Genomic DNA, 27,061 nt, shown 5'->3' on the forward strand with positions numbered 1-27,061 from the left:
AACATATTGGTTTGTATCAACATTTTTTATTGTTCAGGAGAACAAATGATTAAACACAAGTATTCAACTTAGTCACGTTTCCCAAACGTTTGTCGATTGTTATTGTCTTTTACATTGGATTGTTTGGTTTAAGTGTGTAATACTGATACGGTAGTTGGTTTTCAATATCGTAATGTTTAACATGTTGTTGTATGGGGATTGTGTAAGCTTACAAATTGTGGAAATAGTACGACAATCTTTCTTTTTATCTTTCGTTTTTGGACTATAGATGGTATGTCATTGGTAATTTTACATGCACCACATCACCCTGTCTTTATTTTGAATTTAACGGAGTTATTTTAGGAAAGTTGACAATTATATGCTATTTCAAAGAATGGTCACAATAGCGGTAACTAAAAGTATCATTAACGGCCGATTTCAGGAAACCATGGGATACCATTCTATCCAATCGTTCAACAATGACTAACATAATTATAATGCACACTCAATACTGTTTCATATTGGTAAATATAGCTACTGTTTTTTTTTCTGTTTTTCTTTTAAATTATTCATAAAAAAGCAATTGTTTTTGGTATTACGAACTATAACAGTCAGTTTCAATATTACTAAGAGCAGCAATCCAGACTGGAAACCATATACAAGATAAGATATTTCTTAATAAGCCTTTTTTTTTGTATCTGAACTGTCTTATAACCTTTATAAAACAATAATATCAAACAGATTTCTAATGATATCATGAGGTTTGGAAGTGAATTGGAAGTGAATGGGTAAACATTTAACCCGCATTTGTAAAGTTTCAGTTATTTGTGGTGCACACAATGTTAAAATGGTATTTAAAAACTTTATCCCAATTAATTGAAACATTTCAAAGTCTAAATCCAAAAGAAAGTATATAATTGATGATGGGAGATATCAAATAGAGAGAAGCAAAGAACTATCTATTAAAATAAGTTCCTCTGTTAACAACGACAAAAAATGTAAACCAAGGCACTAATCAGGAAATTTTATATCAATATTTTGGAGTCATGAATCACAGAACGGTTAAACTAATCAAAGTAAAGAAACAAAAATACCAAACTCCGAGGAAAATTCAAAACGGAAAGTCTCTAATCAAATGGCAAAATCAAAAGCTCAAACACATTAAAAGAACTGTCATAGTCCTGACTTGGTACAGGCATTTGCTTACGTAGAAAATAGTGGCCTAAACCAACTATCAGATGCTATTAATTAAGATCTAACAACAAATAAAATTTGATACGTATTTGGTTCTGTGTTAACATGTATTATGTTTTGAAATGCACTCATTGTTAAAGTACAAAGTCACTTGAACCTATGTTCATACCAAATTTAAATGTAAAACTATCAGATGTATAGGGTAATGAATGACGTAATGTCCTCAATCATTTTCCAAGTAACAACCACAAGGTTATTGCCCTCATCAATTGACCAGATTGAATTGTTTTTTATGCAATAAGTAATCCAGTTAAAACAATTTTTATTTCGAGTACGATTACATTCAGTTAAATAGATTTACGCTTTTAAGTTTTTTTGTCAATTAATTGACGTTATAAACGCAACGACACATTATGTGCTCCTACTTCACTTAAAACTATATGTTACATTGTGAAGGGTAATTTTTTGACTTCATTTAAAATGTCAGGTTTTTAAAAGAAAAAGAAATCTTTTTCCGGGTTTTGCATGAAAACACAATTGAGTAGGAAGAATATATATGTGTCCTTATGAACTGACTTGATTCATTCTTGTTTGTATCATTAAGTGAAGGACCACACCATGTATTCATTACAACCCTACGTAATATAGGTTCGTTCACCGTCATGTTATATTCTGGATGTGTTTCTGAGTGCTCCTGATAAGTGAATTATGTCTAATCACCATATCTTTACTAAACAGTTTTACTGCTGTGAAATCACTGTTTCATTTTTTCAAAGCAACTATACTTTTTCATGGAAATAGTAAGTCAATTGAACAAAATTCAGAAAATGAAAGTATTTCACTGGATTTATCAGCTGAAAATGTGCCAGACATTTTACAATTATCTCCAAAGAAGCACAGTGTAACATAGCATAGTCGCACAACATATGTTACAAGATGTACAGAGAATTTTCGATAATGATCTTAACTTTATAAAAAGTCATTTTCAGTATGGAAATATATACAAAACTGTCAGTAACTCAGTAACAGTGGCATTAGATGTAAGTACTGGTTAATTATCTAATTAATATTCAGGGTTGTATTGTTTATACTTGGATTGACACTTTTTTGGCAACCTGTGAATCCCCAGAAAAAAGAAATCACTTCATCCCAACCAAGATCATCCACACCAGTTGAATTTATAGAAGAAATGTTAAAAAGTTCCATTGAATTTTCCCATGAGAACTGACAAATGTCCGAAGAGAATTAATGATCAAGCTTCCAAATCAAAAAATGATTTCAAATATGATGGGAAAAGTAGGGAGGACATAATTCAGATTATTAATGGTCTTGAATCAAAATTGGTGAAAAAATGCATTGATGTTTCCATACAAACTGAAAGTTTAGCTATATCTATTGATAATCAAACATCAACATTTGTCAACACACGTTATATGTAAATACAAACAGTGCTAATTCCAGCTCCTAGGCTCTCAAAATTGAAACTTCATAAGGAACCATACCAAACTATCACCAAAAATAAATCCCAGCCTGAAAACAACATTCAACACCTAAAATCTACCAAAACCCGAAATTTTGAACAATCTAAATCCAGTGATCAAAACATAATTATCGGTTCATCCATTCTAAAAGAAATCTGAACTTCTGGCCTATCTAAGACAGATTTAAGAACATTCAGATGTGCCAACATTTATAAGATCACTAGTGAAATTATGAAAATGAACTTAAGAACATATGAGAATATTATTCTTCAAGTTGGTGGAAATGATGTAAGTCCTGGAAAATCCCCAAAAGATGTAGACGACCATAAAAGTATGATATGGACACCTCATTCGTGTAGCAATAAGGATTGTAACATCATAGTCTCAGTACTCCCCCCCCAGGAAATGATTTAAATGTGTACAGGGCAAATGTAATCCTACAAAAACTGTGTTAACATTTTGGATTGGTTTTTATACGACAGTATGAGATGTAATTACTATATGATTGACAGTTTCAGCCAGAATAAAGGTTTCTATATTCATTTCAACTCCAGACTAACATCCAGATACATTAAAACAATAAATAATATCCCAAGTTCAGGCAATACCTCAGAATCAGTGGGCATGGGAATTACAAGAACACATGGAAGAGGCACATCAGATTGTTCAGAGACATGTCTCTGGTCAAATGTTAAGGCAAAAGAAAAACCATGACATAAATGTCAGTCTGATGTATGTGCTAATTGTGGTGAACTTAACAATAAAACCTCCTCGTGTAGATTTGGAAAGAAAATCAAATGTTATAAATGTAAAATGTAACATGTATGGCCACAAACTGAAATTTTGTACAGCATGAAAAAATGGCAAAGAAGAGAATGCCAATGTAACCACTGTTTCAAACAGATTTAACACACTTTCAACATTATGCTCTGAATGCGATTTATTATCTGTATATGTAAGTCCACGTTTTCTATTTCACAAGAGTATGGAATTTCTAAAAGAAACAAAAAGGGGATTGATAATTATGCTATCATTAAAGAAAAAGAGAATGGTAATATATCATGTGATTTATTGTATCAACTCCCTGAGATCAATTTCCTAATTGATGTGAAATTATCTTGTATCTATGTATTTACTTTAGCAATAACTATTTCTATGTATTATCTAATCAATTTGGAAAACCACGTATTGACAAGGAAAGCAAATAGATGTTGGTGATAATATGTTTGATACATATGGTTTTAGTAAATCTTCAGTACTACCCGTGACTTTATCTTATTAATGGTGGCCATACAAAATATGTTCATCATGGTGGCCCTATATGTCCATCATCATACCCCTGTTGCTTTTCTAATACACAAGGTATTAATCAAAAACTAGTCAAGGATAAAGGGAAATCTTGAATGCATTGAAGTGTTCAAATTATGTAATTTACAGGTCATGTGTCTCGGGTAAAATATACATCTATGTGTTTGTCAATTTTATTAACTGTGATTATGACAAGAAATTCAAAAATTAAATGAAATAATAAAACTAGTTGAACAAATAGCTTAATAAAAAAAACTGTCACATCACTATTTGTTTTGGTATTATACCTTTTATATAATTTTTAATTAATTTTAGTTATTTTTTAATGTTTTAAGTCTATTTTTTGGTAAGTGAAGAATAAATGAATATCATTTTCATTTATAACTGCAAACAATTACAATGCCTGCCTTTTGTCTTTAGGACTTACGCTAAATAGAATTAAGGCAATTTATTATTTCTCTATAGAATATTCATCACAGCAAAATATGATAGTATTTTTATTGTCATATGATATTTAAAATATGATCCATGTTTTAGAGGTTAAGCATTTCTTTTACTTTTTAATTCTTGGGTAAGAGACATTATTATGAGAAAGTAAATGATTTTCAAATAGATTATCTCAAAGTTGTTTTGTTAATTTTACAATCAAGGAAGGAGTGTTGTTCATTGATCAACCATAGGCACAGTTTACCCATTCTATCCTTTCTAGAAATTTTACATTATCCACTATTTTCTATTTCTAAATTATGACCATATCTCTAAATTATGACCATATCTCTAAATTATGACCAATAAATCTCTACATATTGACACAATCAAGTTTACAGTTTTAATCATCAGTTTTTATTCTTAGATTTTTCTTTAAATTAATTTTTTATCAAGGACTTTAACAGTCTTATATTAATTCATTCAAGTCCCTGTAATTATCAACTTTATCTAAAAGGCCTAGATTGAGTGAAATATTCTTTGCAATGTATACCAAGAATATGTATCATGCCACTCATGCACTTTAGACAATATAATACACCGAAAAATATTCAGAACATTTTTCATTATGATTAGCATTTTTAATGCACATTTATAAGAATTTGATGATAACTAGGTGGGCATTTGGAAAATAAGTCTTTTCAGTGATTGTTTGTGCACAACTCTTGTTTTGAGATTTGAAACAAATTTTGATCAACAAAATTAGTTTTTTCCCAAACCATGTAAACCATATAATGCTATTTGTAGTTTTCTAGAACAATATCACATAAATTAGATGTTATCAAAATTTATTGTAAAAGGATTGATATTGATCATCTTATTTTGTTAAGAAACTGACTTCCTTTCTTAATTTTATTGTTTACTTACTTTAATTTTTTTAAATGTCATTTGCATGATAATTAGTTATTATTAATAGGAAAAATTCATTTAATAATGCAAACAAACAATTGAATACAAGATACATCATGTACATCATGTACATTAACCTTTTACTTAAAAAAACAATAATTAAAGTTTTGTTTATTTAAAATGCTTGTCAATAACTGTAGCGTTGACTTTTTGCCATTTCTACTCAAGATTCATACTAAGAAAAAATTAAAAGAATAAGAAACAAAAAAGTAATGAAAAAAAACATACAAAAATGAAAAAAATAAATTAAATTAAAGGCAAAAAATAATAATAATAAATTGACAGAGTAAAACAATATTTTATTCTACATTTTCAATATAAGGTGTAACGTCAATTTTAAAAGAAACCCGAGTTACCAGTACAGGTAAATTTTAAAGAATCATACCAACTAAAATCTTAAACCCTGATTGATTTTTACAGGTTACATAATTAGATAACACATCTACTTATGTTTTATGACCCCAAATAAATGGCCAACATCTCAAGATTGAATATCCGAATAAATGTTCACCATTGGATGTTGACCATGCAAGAGGGTGGACATAACTAAGAGGATGTCACATGTTGTACTTTATCAGGATTTGTTCTCATAATGTTTATAGGATTAAAAGTAAATATGATGATATCAAACAAACACTTATGTTTATAAATAACCCAACTACTGTAGTGGGTATGTGTGAAATATTTTTAACTAAAAACACTACAGATAATGAATTACAAATAACTGGTTATTTATCTGAAAGGAAGAAAAAATATTCAAGAAAAAACAACATTGAAACAGGAGGTATTGACACAATGTGGTTTGAAGTAAAACCAGATTATGAAAAAATTACTTTTGCTATGTTTTGTGTACAGACCTCCAAAGTCAACAATAGACTGGGTTGATGATTTTGAAAAAGAACTAGGAATGACAGTGACCATTTATTTAGATATATTATTATTGAGTGATTTTAATATGAATTTTAAAGCACCAAGCAAACCTTCTAAAAATGGGTGAGTGTTTTAGAATCGTTCGATATTCAACAATTGATTGAAGATGCTACAAGGTTCACAAAGGATTCTAGTACATCGATTGATCTAGATAGTGACCATTAACATATTTATTTAACAAGGAAAGAAGTTAATAAAGACAAAAAGAATACACACAGTACAATCACATAAAGGAGTTAAAATGACCAAAATGAATTTCTATTAGACCTATAAAGTACAAATTTTTATAAAATTGAATTTGAATCCTTCTGTCTGTCTTCAATTATGTTATGATACGTTGAACAAAGTTTTAGATAATAATGCTCCTGTTGATGAAAAAAGAGTTAAAAAGAATAGGCAATCTGATTGGTATAATAGTGAAATTAGTTATGCTAGGAACATGAGGGATAAATATAATGCACTTGGATTGTGAAGTGAATATATATTTTAGAGAAATAAAACTAAACAAAGAATAGAGAACTAAAAAAAAAACATTATAAAAACATGGTAAAAGAATCTAATGACTCAAATTTTTTTATGGAAATGCCTTCATAGTCTAAACCCTAAGGTAAAACATCCCCAAATGAGTTAACTACAGATGATAACAACATAACGACAAATAATAAAAAAATCAATAGCAGATACTTTTAACAATATGTTGACTACCTGTGCCGAAAAAGTAAGTGAGCAAAGAGACAATACATCTGTTGACAAGGCGGATTTCAATAATCTTAGCACATTCATTGAAAATCAATTAGTACAAGAAAATCACGAGAAATTTACCTTAACACCAATAAAGATAAATGAGCTATTTGATGAGTTAACAAAACCTGATGTAAATAAATCATCGGGTCTGATAACAATGGACCCCAAATCCTTAAAATAAGTGCCCCATATATTGCCTCTCCTCTCACATATATATTCAACAGAATGATAGATACTGGTGTATATCCTTCATTACTGAAAACTGCTAAGGTAATACTAGTTTACAAAGATGGTGACAAGGTTTTAGCAACAAATTACATACCCATATCTGCTCTTTTATCTCTATCAAAAGTATTTGAAAGGCATGTATCAAATAACATGTACAAGTACTTGTCTATAAATTTAAACTTTTACATCCTACACAATCAGGTTTCAGGCCACATTATGCTTGTCAAATGCACTTATTGATATCATTGACAAATGGCTGCAAGAAATGAATGATGGTAAGTTAAACCTTGCACTACTTTTGGACTTCAAAAAAGCATTTGATCTTGTAGATCATGATATTTTTTGCTTAAAGCTTGATATTTATGGATTCAGTGAATCTGCAGTAGGTTTGTTCATGTCATACCTAAGTAATAGAACACAGAAAGTAAACATTTGCTAAATTAATTCTGATAAAAAAGATGTGAAATTTAGTGTCCCCCAAGGATCTTTACTGGGTCCTGTATCATTTGTCTTGTTTATGAACGACTTTCCCCTTTGCATTACGAAATTGTAAAGCTGACTTGTATGCTGATGGTACTACTCTTTATCAATCCTTGAAAAACATAGAAAATTTACATAATGATGTACAAGAAGATTTATTCACAGTTGAAGAATGGTGCAAAATGAATAATATGTTCATCAACACTAAAAAAACAAAATGTTAAGGTACTGGAACAAGTCAGAAGTTATAAACTCTATCTTTTCAACCAAATGTATCAATGAATTAAGAAACACTGCAAAAGTGATCATGTGAAAAATTATTAGGTGTTAAAATTGACAGCACACTTAGCTGGACAAATCAAATTGATCAAGTTTGTGCTATCATTTCATCAAGAATGAACCTTTTTCTAAATTAAAGAAATGTTTAGATATTAATGCCAGGAAAGCATGTTATAATGGATATATTCTGCCGCTCATCGATTACTGCTGTATGGTTTGGGGAGAATGTAAAAATGAAGGGATAATAAGAATATTAAAACTTTAAAAAAAGAGAAGCAAGATTAATTGTTGATGCAGACCCTCTATCCCCATCAGCCCCTTATTTAAAGAACTTGGATGGATGACAATAGAAAACAGAATAAAATACCACAAATATTTACTGCTATATAAATGTATGCGGATAGAAGCACCACAGTACCTACTTCAAAAGTTTCAACTGATATCTGTTAATCATCCTTATGCTTAAGGGGTATTACTGAAGGTAATTCAATAGTTCCTAAGCCAAAAACTGACCTGTTTAAAAAATCTTTTGCTTATTCTGGATCAGTTTTATGGAACGGACTACCATATGAATTGTGTAACGTGCAAAACACTTTTTCTTTTTAATCAAATTTTAAAACGATACTTAAGGCAGTCCCAATATTCTGTCTTGAAATGATTGTTACTATTACTTTTTTTAGAATGTATGATTTTGATTTGTATATAATATCTATTTATTACATGCACACTGTAATTGTTTTATATGTTCTAATGGTACATGTACAATGAACTATCATGACTACACGATACGATTGTGAACTGACACTGTGTTAATATATTGTATATTTGGTTTTTTATCTTATAATTTTCTACTTCTATTGTATATGAGGGTTATTAATTTTATTAATTGTTGTAACTATGTAAATAAAGAATTTGTATTATTATTCTTATTATTATTATTATTATTATTATTATTATTATTATTATTATTATTATTATTATTATTATTATTATTATTATTATTATTATTATTATCCTATTTACCTTGAGGGTGGTAACGACTTAAGCAGGAATTTAATCCTTCGGTCGAATGTTAGCACACAATTCAAAGGTTGTCACTGATTGCTTAATACATACATTACACTTGCTTTTCGTTTACTGTGGGTTTTTTTTTTTACATAAATCCCCCCCATCTTCACCTAATTAATATTATCAAATCAATTGCATACATCTAAATGTTCTTACTATTGACTTCTTACAAATGATACAAACTCAAATTAAAACGAAATTGTTACACTTCTCTAAAAATTTAATTTATATCGTGTGAATAACCCTACACAAGGACAAAAGAAAAATACCTTTAGATATTAAGTAGCTTTATTCAATATTTATTTTAGTTTTTGGGCAAAATATAAAACAGTCAATTGTAAAACGTAGCAAAGTAAACAATGTTTATGTTGTTCTAAATAGTTGAAGTACTAACCATAGACGTTTATCAGCGGATTGATAAGGTTTGGAATAATTAAAAAAGTTTGTCATCCCTAGCTCAATTAACCATTGTATTATAAAATGATATAGGGCAACCTCTCCATTGACAACATTTAGACGAGCTTTAGTAGCTGATATCTGCATATGCATCAGTTTAAAAGGCCTCTTAAAAAAAAAAAAATACAAGAAGACGGGGTATTATTGCTAATGAGACAACGTTCCACCAGAGATCGAACGACGTAGAAGTTAAGAACTATTGGTCACAATAAAATATATAAGCAAAAACCATAGCGCATAGTAAGTTAAGAGAAGCCACAAAATGATTAATGTAAAACAATTCAAACGAGGAAACTTACAACCTGATTTGTGTGCAAAACAATGAACGAAGAACAGATATGATAAACAACAACAAACACAACCACTGAATTACAGGCCCCTGACTGGAGACAGACACGAACAGAATATGGAGTGTTTAAACATTTCAAAACATGTTTGCTTATGCCAAATCGTGAGTAGCAAAACATTATAAAAGCAAACTAAAACAACCAGTTTACTTATATGATCGATATAAAGCACGTATTACAATATAACAAAATAACAAAAGACACACTTTACAGATACAAGAGTACCTTGCAGTTACTTTAGGCTACATGTAGTTCAAAGCCAATAACAACAAATGTACATACAATAATAACATGGCATTGAAAAAGGTACACTCTTTCCCGATTAATTGAAATATCTTAAAGTTTTAAAATGTAGATAAAATATATAATTGATGACGAAAGATAAAACATAGGAAGAAATGAAGAACTATGCATTTAAGATTTACACAAAAATAATAAAAAAATAAGGTCCTAATGTGAACAACGTAAAAAAATGTTAATTATAGTGCTAATCAGAAAATTTCATATAAATATTTAGAAGTCATTAATTGCAATAATCACCTATTAGATACTATTGCTAAAAATCTAATAACAAATAAAAGTCGAGATGAATTTGGTTTTACATTAAAATTTGTTATGTTTTTAAAATTCACTCATTGTTAAAAAGTCGCTTGTACCTATTTTTTTCTAGCAAATTTAAATGGTTAAACAATAAGATATGAAATGCACAGGGTAATGAATGACGAATATTTGCAAATCAACAGCCACAAGGTTGCTGACTTGTATCCATTTCCAATAAAACATAATATATAACAGTTCATCAATTGACCGGATTGAATTGTTTTGATTTTTTTGTGCATACATTAATCCAGTTTACGAGTACGAGTACGATTACATTCTGTAAATATACGAGTTATTTTCAATTAAGGTCATCCGATACAGTTTCAAGAGAGTTAACTCGTTTCGCGACTTTAAGCGTTCGAATTCCCACAATACGTAACTTTTAGCGGGACGTAATGCATGTAATTTTCCGTAATAAGAAAAGTATTGTGGATTTTTCGATACTCCAATTTCTGTTTCTAATTTCTGCATTTGATTCTAAAAGGATAACAGTCTAATAAAATCATAAGAAATAAACAAATTACTGTTTTTGTGAGATCTTCAACAAAATATCTTATAATTAGCAATCTCAAGATGACTGACCCTTTTGGTGTTACTAATATAATGCAAGTCAATTGTCAATACTATGCCCTATGCATTGATTGATTGTTGGTTTATTAACGTCCAGTGGCAAATATTCCATGCAAACATTTTAACGGGACGTTTTATGGTATAAAAATGTCCGGCGGCCGTCTGTCTGTCGTAAACTCAAACAGAGGTGTTTTTTCACAGTCCGCACTGTATCTCATAAACGATTATTATTATTGCATGATTCAAATTTTGTTTTTAGAGTTATTGAGTTTATGTAAAAGAGGGGTTTTCACATGTCTCTCATGTATCTCAGAAACTATATTGATAAGTCTTGCATAAAAAAATCACACACTTGTTAGTTAAATTTTCTTAAGATCTGTATATTCTTTCGTGATGATTCTTTTATTGATTTTTAAGTTCTCATTGATTTTTTATTGAACTTCAATTTGGTATCATAGAAACATGTTGTGATATACAACTTCATTTTGAGCAAGAACAAATCAGAATATACTTCGAATAACTTCCTGTACAACCCCCGTGTTATTTAAAAAACATGTATTGTTTTTTCATGAAACGACGGGCATAATTGATACTTCCGAATGGCATAACTCTTTTCAAGAATAGTTGATATGCACTAATTTACGAACGTGTCCATACATTATCAGTTTTACAGACTGCAAGAATTGTACACTTGAAAAATCTAATTAACCATAAGGACCGGATGCACAGACAGAGTAATAAACGCGTCGCGCTGTGGTAAAAAAAAACATTACCAATGAAATAACGCATAGGTAAAATGTCCACTCCTCTCGCTATTAATTCAATCGTTTTTGTCAAATCAAAATTTCAAAACTATGGTATAGTTTCTCTGTCTGGACAAAAGCATCCTTTTAGCATATTAAAGATTTTCCTTTATAATATTTTGTTTTTGTTTTCTTACAACATCAAAAAGAAGATGTGGTATAATTGCCCATGAGACAACGCTCCAAAAGAGACAAACATCACACAGAAATTAACAACTACAATAGATCACCGTACGGTCTTCGACAATGAGCAAAGCCCATACCCCATAGTCAGCTATAAAATTCGTTTAGAAGCCTCAAAAATTAATTCAATTGTTATAATTGACCCGAATAAAAGTTTAATGTTATGAGTTAATGTGAAATTCTAAAAAGTGATTAAAAGGTGAATAGAGATATTTAAAGGAGTATTGTGATGAAACAGCAGCCCACCAAACAAAATAAGACAAAAAAACTTCTAGATGTCAACCTTTGGTATAAATCAATACATAAGTTAATACACGAGTGTGTACAGTACATGTACCTGTATGTCAAGTTCTAAATTGCCGAGTCTTTAATTTTAAAAGCCGTAAAAATTATCAACAGTCCGTAATCATTTTTCTTGAGAGATTTCTCACTTAGACCACAAACAAAGAGATGTATTTATGATTTACATAATTTTATTTCCAAAAAAAATATTATCAATTTTTTGCATGTTAGGTACATTTTAGCTCTTTACAAGCAATATTTAAACATCTGAAAAATGTCGCCGGTAATTTGCAGCGATAACGGCGTAAAAGTCTGCCAGCGACGTCGTGCACTTTAACACTAACTGTGAGGTTACAAAGGGGTGGACGCAATTTTAAGGATAAATCGCGTTTAGCATAGAATCCAGGACGGTGACAATATATAATCAATTTATATTGTGTAAATTTAGATGTGGAAGTCACAGATTACCTATCGAGACGGGAAGATGGAATAACATATCAAGAAATGATAGGTTGTACCATCTTTGCGAATCAAGAGAAGTAGGGGATGCATATCATTATGTTATGTCATGTAATGCTCTAAATCAAGAAAGAAAGAGGTTGTTACCATACTATTGTACTCTTCGTCCAAATATTTATAAATATCAACAACTGATGAGCTCTAATAATTATATTGCTCTTGAAAAACTTTGTAGATTTATAAAAATTATAAATGTGAGGGTCACTCCTCCTGGTTAGTTTGTAATCTAATGTTTATGTTTGTATTGTTCACATGTGCTTCAATATTTAATGTAATTGTTTATATATTCTCTGCAACTATGCAATTTGTAGTTGATGTGAAATACAATTCATTCACATATATTTTTTATTTGAGATTTGGAGAAAGCATGACAAAATGCAGTTTATGCAGAAAAATGATAAAAATGACATTTTCAGAAACACTTTATTTCCATATTTTTGGGATTTAAAAAATGCCACTTGAGCATCTGGTCCGTAATTTCAAGCAAAGCTTGAATAATTGTATAGTCATTCGTGTAAGGATTTATTTTTTCCCTTATTGTCACTTATCACAGCTTCAAATTGAACTCGATATTAATAATTCACGACGAAGAATATTTGTTCCAACATTGCCTACCTTTTTTACAAAATTGCACAAATACCCAATTTTCAGCCTCAATTTTCTCGAAAACGAGCACGGTGACCGATGTTTAATTTTGTGTTTTATTTTATAACTCGTCAAGGCCTACAACATATTTCAAAACTATAAAAATGACATTATTATAAGGACAACGACACATGTTTTACTCCTCCTTCACTTAAAACTGTATTTTACAAGGTCAAGGGTGATTTCGTGCCTTCAGTTAAAATGTCTAGTGCGAAAAAGAAGAAATTTTATTTCCGGTTTTACATGGGACAAAATGGAGAAGGAAGAATATATCCCACTTCCCTTAAAACTATATTTTACATGGTCAAGGGTGATTACGTGACCTCAGTTAAAATGTTGTGTGCAAACAAGAAAAAGAAATTCTGTTTCCGACTTTGCATTGTACAAAATGGAGAAGAAAGAATGTATCTGTGCCCTAATGAACTGACATGATTTATTCTTTTTTGTATCATTACGGGAAGGATCAAACCATGTATTCTTTAAAGATCTACATGATATAGGTAAGTTTACCGTCATTTTATGTCCTCTCTGCCTTTAATGCTTTAAAGACCTCCCCAGCACGGCCGACACTCGGCTAACCGAGAGATTGGTCGGTTAATCTATATTGAGTATGTGGCTATATCGGCGGTGGGTCTGTTAATCGGGTTGGCTAAAGTCTGTTAATCAGGTGTTATCGAGGAAATCATTTGAAATTCTGCATGTTTCATTGTATAACTTTTTAAATATATGTTTATCATAAAAATTATTCATGTCTAACAAAACAATTCAATGTACTGAATCCAGTGGTGTAATTATTATTTTTCTAGCTTCGATGTACGATCTATAAAATGAAAAGGCGTGTTACTCATCAATAAATTTATACACATTTTGCACACACTAAATGTACACAAAAAGACACGTTGGTTAAATTTACTTGCATGCGATATTTTGAATTTCGAACAAAGACAGGCATTATGTTTGTCAACCAAATTGATATCATTGTGTGAAAAATCTACACAAAAATCTGTATTTTGGTGACATAAATCAATCTTTATTTAAAACCTGGTCTGTTAATGGGTCGGATGTATAAAACCCGGTCTGTTAATTGGTCTGTTAAGAGTTATGAATGGCAATAAAAGTATAATTTTATTGCTGTATGGGGTGTTATCGGATCAAATGGGTAGGCTCAAGACGAGTGGCTAAAATATACGGAAACAACACATGAGCAATGAAACATAATATATACGGAAACACTGACATGAACAATGAATTTAGGCCATGAATATTGAAAAATGATATAAAAAAGTGTAATGTTAAAGTATTATTATACATTATGTTAAAATGCCATATTTTGATTGCCTAATAAGAAGGTGTTAATTTACTTTATCATATACTTAGACTACATAACATATGATTTTTACTGTATGATAATAACATTAAATTAACGTAAACTCCATATTTTATGAATTGGTGCTTAGCGGGCTGATATGAAAAGTTTATCACATGCTTCGATTGTTATCACATTTCCGTAACGTTATCACATGGCATTCCGGTGATACTCGGTAAATTCCGGAAAATACACCTCAATGCTACGTTTTCAGTGAAAAACATTACAAAGTAGTGTACAAAACAATTATTTGAATACTGGAAAGTAAATTGTGTAAAATAATGAAATTGAATTAAAAAAAAAATATATATAATAAATGCATTTTTTTACTTTTTCTGAAACATGATTTAGAAAGTTACTTTAAAAAAGTTGACTTTTCCAAACAATGTTCATTATGTATATTGCTGAATTATTATTTTTTTTGTCGATTCGTCCATATTAAAATGTGTTTTTTTTTTTCTCTGTTGAGGCATATGATCGAAAGATTTCATATTGAATGTATCTAATTTTGTGTCCGACGTCCGTGAACTTTTTACTCTTTCAACTTCTTTTCGGGAACCACGTAAAAGGATCAATATATGAATCTGTTATTTTTCTCGACTGTTGAAGCATATGATAAAAAGATCATAAAATGTCATTTTTAATATCGCATGTATTATCAGCCCTCGGTCAATATCAGCCCTCGAGCCATGCGGCTCTTGGGCTGATATTGAACCTAGGGTTGATAATACATGCGATATGAAAAATGACATGTAATAATCTGATACTATCACATGGCTGAGCGGGTGTCAATTTTTTGGAATGTCACCTTCTCGGCTAGACCAATCAAAAATCGGCAGTTTAAACGACAATGAATTGAATCTACATCAAGTTATTTTATAGACAATCCTTAAAGTTCTAATTTACTGTACAACGAAGCGTGGAACGACTCAAATTTATTTCTTTTACAATTGTTGGAAAAACGCATTTCACTTGTTAATATTTTTACTTTAAAACCTATAAATCATTGTGTGTTATGCTTATTGTTGATATTAAACGCATTCGTTCAACATCGATGGGTTTCAACTGGTGATGTACATTTCATCATGTTCATTGTGATGTATATTTCTCAGCCAGATATGAGGCCTTTTGAAAGGGGTATTTATCCAAAATTTAAATAAAATAAATAACAATAACAAAATAACAACAATTGAAAATAATTGTTTTCTTGATAGCAGAGCTTTTTTCCCGTTTCGGGCCTAATCCTTGTATCGTTTATATGTCAAGTCAATGCACTTCTATTGTCTATTTACTTCACTTCTGATGATTTTCAGTCAAATACCCGTTACGCTGTCAAGTACGTGACTACATAGAAAATACTTTATAATAAAACTCATCTGTTAAAGAAAATGATGATAGGACATTCATTATAAGAAATCAAATATCACATAGCTGAGAGGGTGATAGAGCAGATCGGTATCCCTCGAAGAAAACATTGTCAGCCTTGGCTTCGCCGCGGTTGACAATGTTTTCCCGGGACCCAATCTGCTCTATCACCCTCTCAGCTATGCGTTATTTATATCTTATCACATGATATTTGTTACGGATACGGATAAATTTTTAAATTGTTATAATTGAACTTGTTTTCCCTCTTTTCTGCAACACTTAAATATGTGATAAATAGCTTAAAGATTATAACATGTTTTCCAAATTTGCCCTGATATCATCCCCCGACCCATATCGGCCCTCGGCTAAAGCCTCGAGGCCGATATGGGAGTCTCGGGATGATACCAGGGCTAAAATAGAAAAGGGCCTGTTATAATCTATACATATTGATTTCATCCAAGAATGGTCTCATATATCATGTGGATTCTGTTTAGGTTGTCATGAATAACACTAATTTGTATCTAAATTGGTATTAACCAGTATATAAATCAGAGATAAACGTCGTAATGTAACTAAACATTCCCTTCGGGTGCGGGAATTTCTCGCTACATTGAAGACCTGTTGGTGACCCTCTGCTGTTGTTTTTTTATTTGGTCGGGTTGTTGTCTCTTTGACACATTCCCCATTTCCATTCTCAATTTTATTATCAATAAGTAAAATATATTGGGATGCTAGAATATATAAAGAATAAAGAAATAATAATGAGTAAGATAAAATAAAATGTAGAGAAAAGTAACAGACAATTTAAAGAATATAGAAATAAACAACACCCCCAATCCGGACCCTCATTGTATACACGAGAATCTGGATGGAAACACAGAATATATAGAATAATAGATAAGGACAGTAGGAAGTGATGCATTAATAAAAAAAGATACAAAAAAGTAATAACTGTTTGAGAATAAAGACATGAAACACCCCTGGGTGTTGAAACAGTAACGGATTGCTATGTACTCATATTCGTAATAAATGCTAAAAGTTTACATGCGGACAACTGCAGTTCTCCTCTGCACTTATGTAGAAAGGAACTAAACGGAATAAAATTAATTAAAACTTAAGATAACCAAATGTAGCTGCATTCGCTCCTTTCCATTTACTTCTTTAGACTGATTTGTAAACAACAGATGATTCAGTAATAGAAGAAAAGAACCAATTGGATGATGTTGACGATTTAGAGTTTAACATCCAGTGACAAATATCATGTGCATATGAGAACGACTACACGTTATATGTACCATGTGTTATATTAGAAAGACACTTTCGGACGGATTTGAGAACGTGCTACTTTGAACAGACACAAAAAGTAAGGCTGAAGAAAACGTTAATAATAGATTCATGCATATTCCAGCAGGCAATCCATATCCATATATTGAAGTAACACACCTTAATAAAATGCAAAGGAAGTAAAAATAAAAATGTTCTTACTAGAAGGATACTGTTGCAGCGTATTGTCATTTTTTTTTCCTCAAGAGCATCTCATTCTTAACTTTTTCAAAGGGAAAATATAAAGGTAGCACAACTATTGTTGTGGCTAAATAACTCTTAACTGACACAATTTCAATTGTCCAACCCATTAACAGACTTTATTCCCATAATGTTCACTAAAACGTGGTATTACTCATGTTATATTACAATTATGAAATATTTACTAATTTCAATTTATATTTTAGAACCAAAGTACGATTTTGTGTCCTTTAAATGATATCTAAAATTATTTTTTTCGCCTTTCATTACAAAAATTGCTATGCGAATAAGCATAAATACTACATACTTGCGTGACGCCTTTTAGTTTTACTAAAAACTGCGCAGACTATAAATGTTTTTACAGTTGGAAAATGTTCTATGATATATATCATTTTGTCAGACACTTTTCTTTTTTTGATTTGATTCTTATAATGTACCTAAAATCTGTATATTAAATAGATTTTAATATTAAAATTGTGCGTTTTACTCTTAACAGACGTATAACCAACCCGATTAACAGACCAACCGCCGATATAGCCGCATAATCAATATAGATTAACCGACCTATCTCTCGGTTAGCCGAGTGTCGGCCGTGGCCAGGAAGTTAATCCTTCTAGTCGAATGTTAGCACACAATTCAAAGGTTGTTATTTATTGCTAATTTAGGCCAAAGTTTCTCGGTACAAATTTTTCTGCACCAGATGCGCATTTCGACAAATAATGTCTCTTCAGTGATGCTCGTGGCAAAAATATGTAAAATCCAAAGCTTATATAAAAGATGTAGAGCTATAATCCAAAAGTTCCAAAAAAGTATAGCCAAATCCATGAAAGGAATTAGTGCTTTGCATGAGGGAGATACATTCCTTAATTTATAATATTTTTTTACATTTTGTAACAGCAAATTTAATAACACAAAAAATCCGTATCTTAATGCCAGTACCGGAGTACAGGTTACTGGGCTGGTGATACCCTCGGGGACTAACAGTCCACCAGCAGAGGCATCGACCCAGTGGTAGTAATAATCTTAACGGTACCAATTTTTCTGCACCAGATGCGCATTTCGACAAATAGTGTCTCTTCAGTGATGCTCGTGGCCAAAATATGTAAAATCCAAAGCTTATATAAAAGATGTAGAGCTATAATCCAAAAGTTCCAAAAAAGTATAGCCAAATCCATGAAAGGAATCAGAGCTTTGCATGAGGGAGATACATTCCTTAATTTATAATATTTTTTAACATTTTGTAACAGTAATTTAATAACACAAAAAATCCGTATTTTCATGCCAGTACCGGAGTACTGGCTACTGGGTTGGTGATACCCTCGGGGACTAACAGTCCACCAGCAGAGGCATCGACCCAGTGGTAGTAATAACATTAACGGTACCAATTTTTCTGTACCAGATGCGCATTTCGACAAATAATGTCTCTTCAGTGATGCTCGTGGCCAAAATATGTAAAATCCAAAGCTTATATAAAAGATGTAGAGCTATAATCCAAAAGTTCCAAAAAAGTATAGCCAAATCCATGAAATGTTCATTTAAGTATTACAACAGCTATTGTTCGTAATTGTGTATCTTGATTATCAATCATCAATTTTACCTTAGTAACTGTAAAGGACAGTAAAACCTGAATAATAATTAATGCAAAACTTTTTGTTGACAAAATGGTTTGTCCTCCTCATTCAGTAGTTAACAATAACAAAACAATTATACTACTCTCATACAAAAGGCTAAAATTGAAAAATGTTCATTTAAGTATTATCAAACATTCCGTCTGTTCCATTCCAAAATCAAAATGTTATCGTAAAACTTTATCGTAATATATCGATATTTGTTAATACCTGTTTTATCAACGTAGAATACAGTTGATAACCCTTAACATAGGACAAGCAAGAAGCCAGGTTCGTGTAACTATGCAAAACAAATACCAATCTAAAATGTATAGCGCCAGAGAGTTAAGTGTATTTATCTCAAAGGGTAGTGGCAACAATCTAAATGAAAATATAGTTATCCTTGCCCTAGTTCACTATCATGTCAAAAACAAATGTGGGGTACCCTCTAAAGAAACAAAACTCAAATTCAGTTACATAAATATGAAGTCTTTTAACATTACTTTCAAATGGTAACATATACACTTGATACGTACAAAATACATATAACATATATATAAAAATAACCGTGGGGGCAGAAATGTTTGAAAACTGGTCGTACGGTGACCTATAGTTGTTAATGTCTGTGTCATTTTGGTCTGTTGTGGATAGTTGTCTCATTGGCAATCATACCACATCTTCTTTTTTATATTATACATTCAGACAAATGTTTTTCATCAATTAAATAATGATGAAACATTCATAGCTTAATGTAAACTATAAATATAATGATATGCCATCAGTAAAAATCACCAAAGAATTATAGCAAAGAATATTAATCACACATTTAAATTAAGTGATATACGTTTTCCATGGTAAAACCTTAATTTTTAACGCTTATAATGTACTTTGCACAATGGTTTTCCTTATTTAATTTTAGCAGATGACTTGAGAAAAGTAATAATCGACTATAGTGTTGTTTTGTTTTCTATTAATTTGGCTATAAATAACGACTGCTGTCTGTAATATGTCACAATCAGATTGGAATGTCAATCTCTGTCGTTCTTCTTGATAACTCTGTTGGAGCAGTGTTTGTGTAAGAAGCATAACCTTAAAGATAACGCTTGATATCGATGACTATACGAAATGTCGATTTCCGTCGTTTTTCTTTTGACTATGATGGAACAGTGTTTGTGTAAGTAGTATATCCTTTAAGATAACGCTTTATATCGGTGACTATACATGTACGTAATGTCGTTGCCAGTCGTTCTTCTTTATAACTCTGTTGGAGCAGTGTTTGTGTAAGTAGCATACCCTTGACTATACTGCTTTATATCGGTGACTATACGGAATGTTGATCTCAGTCGTTCTTCTTTATAACTCTATTGGAGAGGTGTTTGTGTAAGTAGTATATCCTTGACTATACTGCTTTATATCGGTGACTTTACGGAATGTTGAGAAGTTAAGGTATCCAATATAAAGACGGAAGATTTTCATCGTTCTTTTTTTATAATTATACCGAAGATGTTATAACATCACGCCTAATGTTTTTTTTTTGTTGTTTTTTTTGTAAATGTACGGTTACATCACTTTGTTTAAAGGATGAATTGAAAAACATTACATTTTGTTTTTATTGAAAGGAGTTGGTTCACTAACTCATAACTTTGGTCTTAAAAACTTGATTTTTTTAACTGCAATGATGTGGTGAAAATTATATGAAGATGTATGTTAAAATGTTCAATTGTTTCAGCTAGTAAAAATGTTGGACCAATATCGTCATTAGTGATGTATTTCGGAAGTCATAAATATATACAAATTTGAAAATATGAACAGCTGATTTTTGGCTTAATTTGATGAAATTAATGTCAGAATTAACATTGACGCCTCCCCTCGCCCATGAATATTTTCGCTGAAATATTTTAGATATACCATAGACTTTACTTTAAAACCAAAACTGCAATAAGCGAGGGGTGGCGCCACATATGAAATAAGGTCGAAAGAGATGATGAATTTCTAGAGAAAATTTCCTAAAATGAAAACTATACCTACATTGGCCTATTTTAGGTTAATATATTTATAATATATGAAAGAGAAATACATTGTCTCTTATAATACTTTCAAAACATAAAATATAGCAATGCATACACAGAAAATTCATTCGAAAAATTAAAGTTTTAAAAATTAACCCTTACAGAGCCTTTTATTGGGGTTATTGGTCCGAGTACACAGTTATTTCGTAGTGCATTTCTATTAGACAATAAATGAAAATTAAAAAAATCCCACCTGCGCTTTCTCAATAATATTTTTACAGTGTGTTGTACTACTTTTGGGACAAATTATATCAAAATTATAGAAAACTTCATCAGCTCTAACTCAAAATATGGACAATCTTATGTTAAGGGGGTCTTGAAATCTTTTGACAGCTTCCGAAGTGCTAATTTTTTACCTTTTTCAGCTGGACCTAATCACTACTTTACATTAATATTTATGACCCAACTTTTTTAACAGTGTCATTTCACCTCCCCCCCCCAACTTGCTATATGAGGCATAAAACATGGAGAAATAAATTTGGAAGGGGTATAACAAAAATTGGCAAGTAACACACTATCCACACTAAGGACTATATTCGTGGACAACGAAAATCAAAGGACGATAACTGTGTACTCGGACCTAATAGGATAGAAAAAGTTGACCAATCTTAATAAAACTTGGTATGACTAAAGCTTAATATATTACAAGACTGCTTACAAAGTTTCATAGCAATAGGATATATATTATAGACAATATGATTAATTCTATATTCAACTTTGCGTGTTAAATTTAGACGTTAAAATTGAGAAATTCAACATTTGGGGCTTTTAAAATTTAAATATTGCAAAAAAAATACTTTTAAAATGCCTTAATATATAATATATCATGTATTTAAAGCAATAGAGTACTCATTTGTTATATCAGACTTAGCATAATTTTTCAAAAGTCAAAAGTCAAATTTATATGAGCCTGTGCCTAAAAATGGAGGTTTTCCAATGAAGGGGGCCTTATTATTATTACTTTGAACCACACCATTATTTTATTTATTATTTTTACTGTAAGTCTGTTTTTTGTTATATCTACTTTACATGAGTCTGCATTTATGTATGCCGTCATACGACAAAATTATTTTTATGTCTACCTGTGTGAATTTCAAACGCGCAATTTTACACCAGTAATGAAAACCTTCTTTCATTTATGGGTAGACTTTACATAGATAAATTCAGCCGTATAGGAAAAGCAAAATGAGAATGTTGAATTTGATGTATGCCTTTTTGTGCTACTTTGTTACATTTGTTGTTTATGTAGTGATATTAAGATGATAACACAATATTGACTGTTGTACCCCTATTTTTGACATTTTTACTCTTTGAGTATGTTTGTTTTGTTCATGCATCGTTGACAATGTAATGGAATTTGATGCGACTGTCATACAAGTGAGAGGTTTAGCTAGCTATAAAACCAGGTTCAATCCACCATTTTCTACATTAGAAAATGCCTGTACCAAGTCAGGAATATGACAGTTGTTATCCATTCGTTTGATGTGCTTGGACTTTTGATTTTGCCTTTTGATTTTTGATTTTCCTTTTTGAATTTTCCTCGGAGTTCAGTATTTTTGTGTTTTTACTTTTTACATGAAGATGTAATATTTTCCAGCAATTTTAAATTTGTGAAGCTTTTTGATTATAAATTATCCTTACATATGTATTTAATGTACTTTAAATGGAAAGAAAACTTACAAATAACATATCATATTAGTTTAAAAGGGTCTTAGGCCAAGTAAGACTAAAATTAATTTAGGGTCAATTGAGGCCGTAGCACATATTTACGTTTAAAAATCCATATTGAAGCTATAGGAAATAAACATTTGTGTCTTTTCTATCATTTCTATACTCAGGTGACATGATACAATAAATCTGAGCACAAAAAGGCTCTTACATTCAACTTTTTTAGCAGACAGTATGGTCTGATACAAAGATTTTTCACTTTTTAGTGAAAAACTTGCATGCAATTTTAGTCTCAACAGGCTTATATTTGAACCACATGCTATCCTACAGAAGTAAAGAAAGATATTATGTGAAATGAAACAGGTACAAAAGACATTGTTAAGTGCTTTTTATACAAATTTAGTGAGGTATTTATTATGGACTTCAACTTTTATGTGCCATGCTCCTCACATTTAACTTGATCCAAACAGGGCATTGGACGAGGGTCATTTATACAACACATTTTGCTCATATTTTCTGAGATAATCTTCTTTTCTGTAGATTCAGAGTTCAAAAATGAGTAATAGAACTGGATTAAAGCATAGAAACACAAAAATTGACACATGAAAACATGTCAGATAGAAAGTCAGAATGCCACTTATGCATCAAAATTGAAAAAGCTATGAAATGCTTATTTTGACCATATAATGCCAAAATTGGTCATTTTTGCAGAAATTCTATCAAATAAAAGTTTAAATCCTTTAGTTTTATGCTATTTGACAAATGGCACCATCAAATCATTCAGGGAAGTTGCCAAAGTACAGATTCTATTTTTCCTGATTTCACCTCTTAGGTCCGAGTACACAGTTATTTCGTAGTGCATTTCTATTAGACAATAAATGAAAATTAAAAAAATCCCACCTGCGCTTTCTCAATAATATTTTTACAGTGTGTTGTACTACTTTTGGGACAAACTATATCAAACTAATAGAAAACTTCATCAGCTCTAACTCAAAATATGGACAATCTTATGTTAAGGGGGTCTTGAAATCTTTTGACAGCTTCCGAAGTACTAATTTTTGACCTTTTTCAGCTGGACCTAATCACTACTTTACATTAATATTTATGACCCAACTTTTTTACAGTGTCATTTCACCCCCCCCCCCCTTCTCCCCAACTTGCTATATGAGGCATAAAACATGGAGAAATAAATTTGGAAGGGGTATAACAAAAATTGGCAAGTAACACACTATCCACACTAAGGACTATATTCAAAGGACGATAACTGTGTACTCGGACCTATTGACTATTCTACTTTCTGAATGAGAGTTATTGCTTTGTTCTGTTATTATTTAAGACACATTAAACATGGTCTTTGTATCCGTTTGATTGGCTTAAACATGGAACAAAACAAAACATTCTCGAGGAAAAAAAATAAAATATGTTAGCAGTTTAAAAATAAATTCATTAGATCCTCTTTCAGAAGTTTTTGTCCAAGGTACAATGTTTTTGGTATTAAAATGAGAACTAATAATAGAAGATGTATCGTAGCAAATTGATAAATTTATTCAACTGCAATTTGTAGAAAAGTGGAAATTAACTTTTCCAAAGGATAGGTGAAATGGCAAAAGATAATACCTAAAAAAAATATACATTAACATGGATCAATTAACTACAAGAGTGTACGATATAATGCAACAGCAAACCACTAACACATGGCGACATTTGTGTTAGTAAATGTTTTTATATACTTACAATACTGTAAGTGCCGATAGTCCGTCAAAGGCGTTTGCATCAATCCGGGTAATTGAATTCCTATCCAAATACCTGAAAATGATATTTTAAAAATTGAGTTCTACATTACATTATTATTTAAAAATCAAAGGCATCAGTTTGGTTCTTAAAACTGTTTGAAAACTGGTTTAAAGGTACATACAATAGATGCAATACAAAAAATAACCAGTCGGAGAATAACATTTTGAAGATCTGTTCCTAAACCTTAACACTTTTAATCTCACACCGTTTTACCACATTATAGTCAATTAATTTAAATACCAAAAATTTTTCTTTTAGACCATATTTAACAACAGTTAGGTCAATAGAAGTGTTTGCAGACACTAATTCACGTGTGCTATTCAGTAGCCTGTTGTTCAGTTGTTGTCGTTTGTTGGTGTGGTTCAAATAAAGGCAACATCAGTATACCGCTGTTCAAAACTCATAAATCTATGGACAAAAAACAACATCGGGGTAACAAACTAAAACTGAGGGAAACGCATTAAATATTAGAGGGGAACAACGACACAACATTAAAATGTAACACACACAGCAACGGACTAAGCATTGAACAAAATCCGATGAGAATAACCAATATAACATCAAAACCAAATACATGATTTTGGGATAGAAAAGTACCGTGACACGTCTTATAGTACACTCAAGTATAGGAGAAAACAAACGAAACAACGGAAACACAACGTCAAAATGTTACACACACAGAAACGAACTATGATATAACAATGGCCATTTTCTTGAATTGGTACAGGACATTTTTAAAGAAAAAAATGGTAGGTTGAACCTGGTTTTGTGACATGCCAAATCTTGCACTTTGATGGCATTGTTAAATATAGAACAGTAAATAGTACGCTAGTGCCATCATCCTTAGTTCTGGTGACTACGCGGCAATGCCAGCCCTAGTAGAAAAGGCAAAGCAGGACATACGGTTTTCTCTAGCAGCCGAGAGTGATGATCCTTCAAGCCCACTTGTCGAGAGAACTCAACCCAAAAAAAAACAGCAGTTAAATCATCAGGTCCAATACGTCAAACACCAAGCAGACTAAAGGCTTCCAGATCAAAACTGTACGACCCCTAAGCAAAAGTGGTAAACCGGAAGCAAAAGTGATTAGGGTTGTCACTCCCCCAGGGTTTTACGACCCTTTACCAGTCATCAGACCACCTTTACGTCGCATTGCCACTACCCAACAAACAGCATCTGCTGAAGGTTCCAATCAGACCCAACCAGCAGTCCCCCTACCTGTACCAACTTCTAGTACACCAATTGCCATCCCTGGGCCAAATCCAACAGCACCAACTCCACCGCTAGTATCGCCCTTTACACCAGCCAGACCAACCCATTCTTGTAGTCATCTCGGTCCTATAATGTCTGCACTAGCAGCAATAGGTTTTGCAGTAACATCAATCCAGAAAAACCTTGATACTATGAACAGCAAAAATGATACAGTACTCCGTGGGTTAACAAACCTGGAAGTCATGTGTACAAGACTGGCGAGGCAACAAGTCAAGATTTTAGCCGGACAACATTGGCCCACCATTCCATCAGCTGACAAGAATCAAGGTTTCGGCAAAGAGCTCTGGTAATTTTGCGGCTGCCTTAACAAAAAGGTTTTATCCAGAATTGTACGGCATGGACAACCTGCGCTACTTTTACAACTGGAATGGTGGTGGGAAGCATGGCAAGCGTCAACTGCACCCATCCAGGCGAGAAAAATTCGTCAATTCACAGTTCGGATGTACCCTGAGGTCCGTCAGGAAGACATCTTCCGGACGAATGTCATCAATGCTGTCAATGAGATGCTGCGTCGGCAGCCAAAGAAGCAAAGACCTGCACTTGCTGCTGTCCAGATTGAGAACAATCCACCAGAAGCTGACCCCCATTATCAAGAGCTAGACTTCAACGCCCTTTGAGGTGTATACAGTTTACATAAGATTGCCACGGTCATTTTAAGGACCACACAAATCTTTCAAAAAGATATTTGAAATTGTTGCATTAAATTAAATACAGTAAACTTAGCTCTTCTCCCAATCCATCTTCTGTCTTTTCCTCTATGCTATATTACTACAAATTATGTCTTTTTGTTTGCCCTCACTACATTTTCAATATACCCCACTAAGTTTGATAAAGCTTAGTTTTTGGCAAATCATACGATAAACATGTTTTCCACCATTTTTTTTCTTATTATTTACATAATGTTCCA

At 31.5% G+C, this 27,061-nt stretch overlaps 1 protein-coding gene across 1 annotated transcript in view; it reads right to left on the bottom strand.

Annotated features, from left to right (window-relative positions):
- LOC143049660 (uncharacterized) overlaps positions 1–27,061 on the bottom strand; it is a 210,636-nt gene that overhangs the window by 77,699 nt on the left and 105,876 nt on the right. Inside the window, exon 4 of the mRNA XM_076223294.1 lies at positions 24,825–24,896. Coding sequence (XP_076079409.1) covers positions 24,825–24,896 — 72 coding nt within the window. The remainder of the gene's footprint in view (positions 1–24,824; positions 24,897–27,061) is intronic.

Source organism: Mytilus galloprovincialis, chromosome 10, assembly GCF_965363235.1.
Source record: "Mytilus galloprovincialis chromosome 10, xbMytGall1.hap1.1, whole genome shotgun sequence".
NCBI classification, from domain to species: domain Eukaryota; kingdom Metazoa; phylum Mollusca; class Bivalvia; order Mytilida; family Mytilidae; genus Mytilus; species Mytilus galloprovincialis.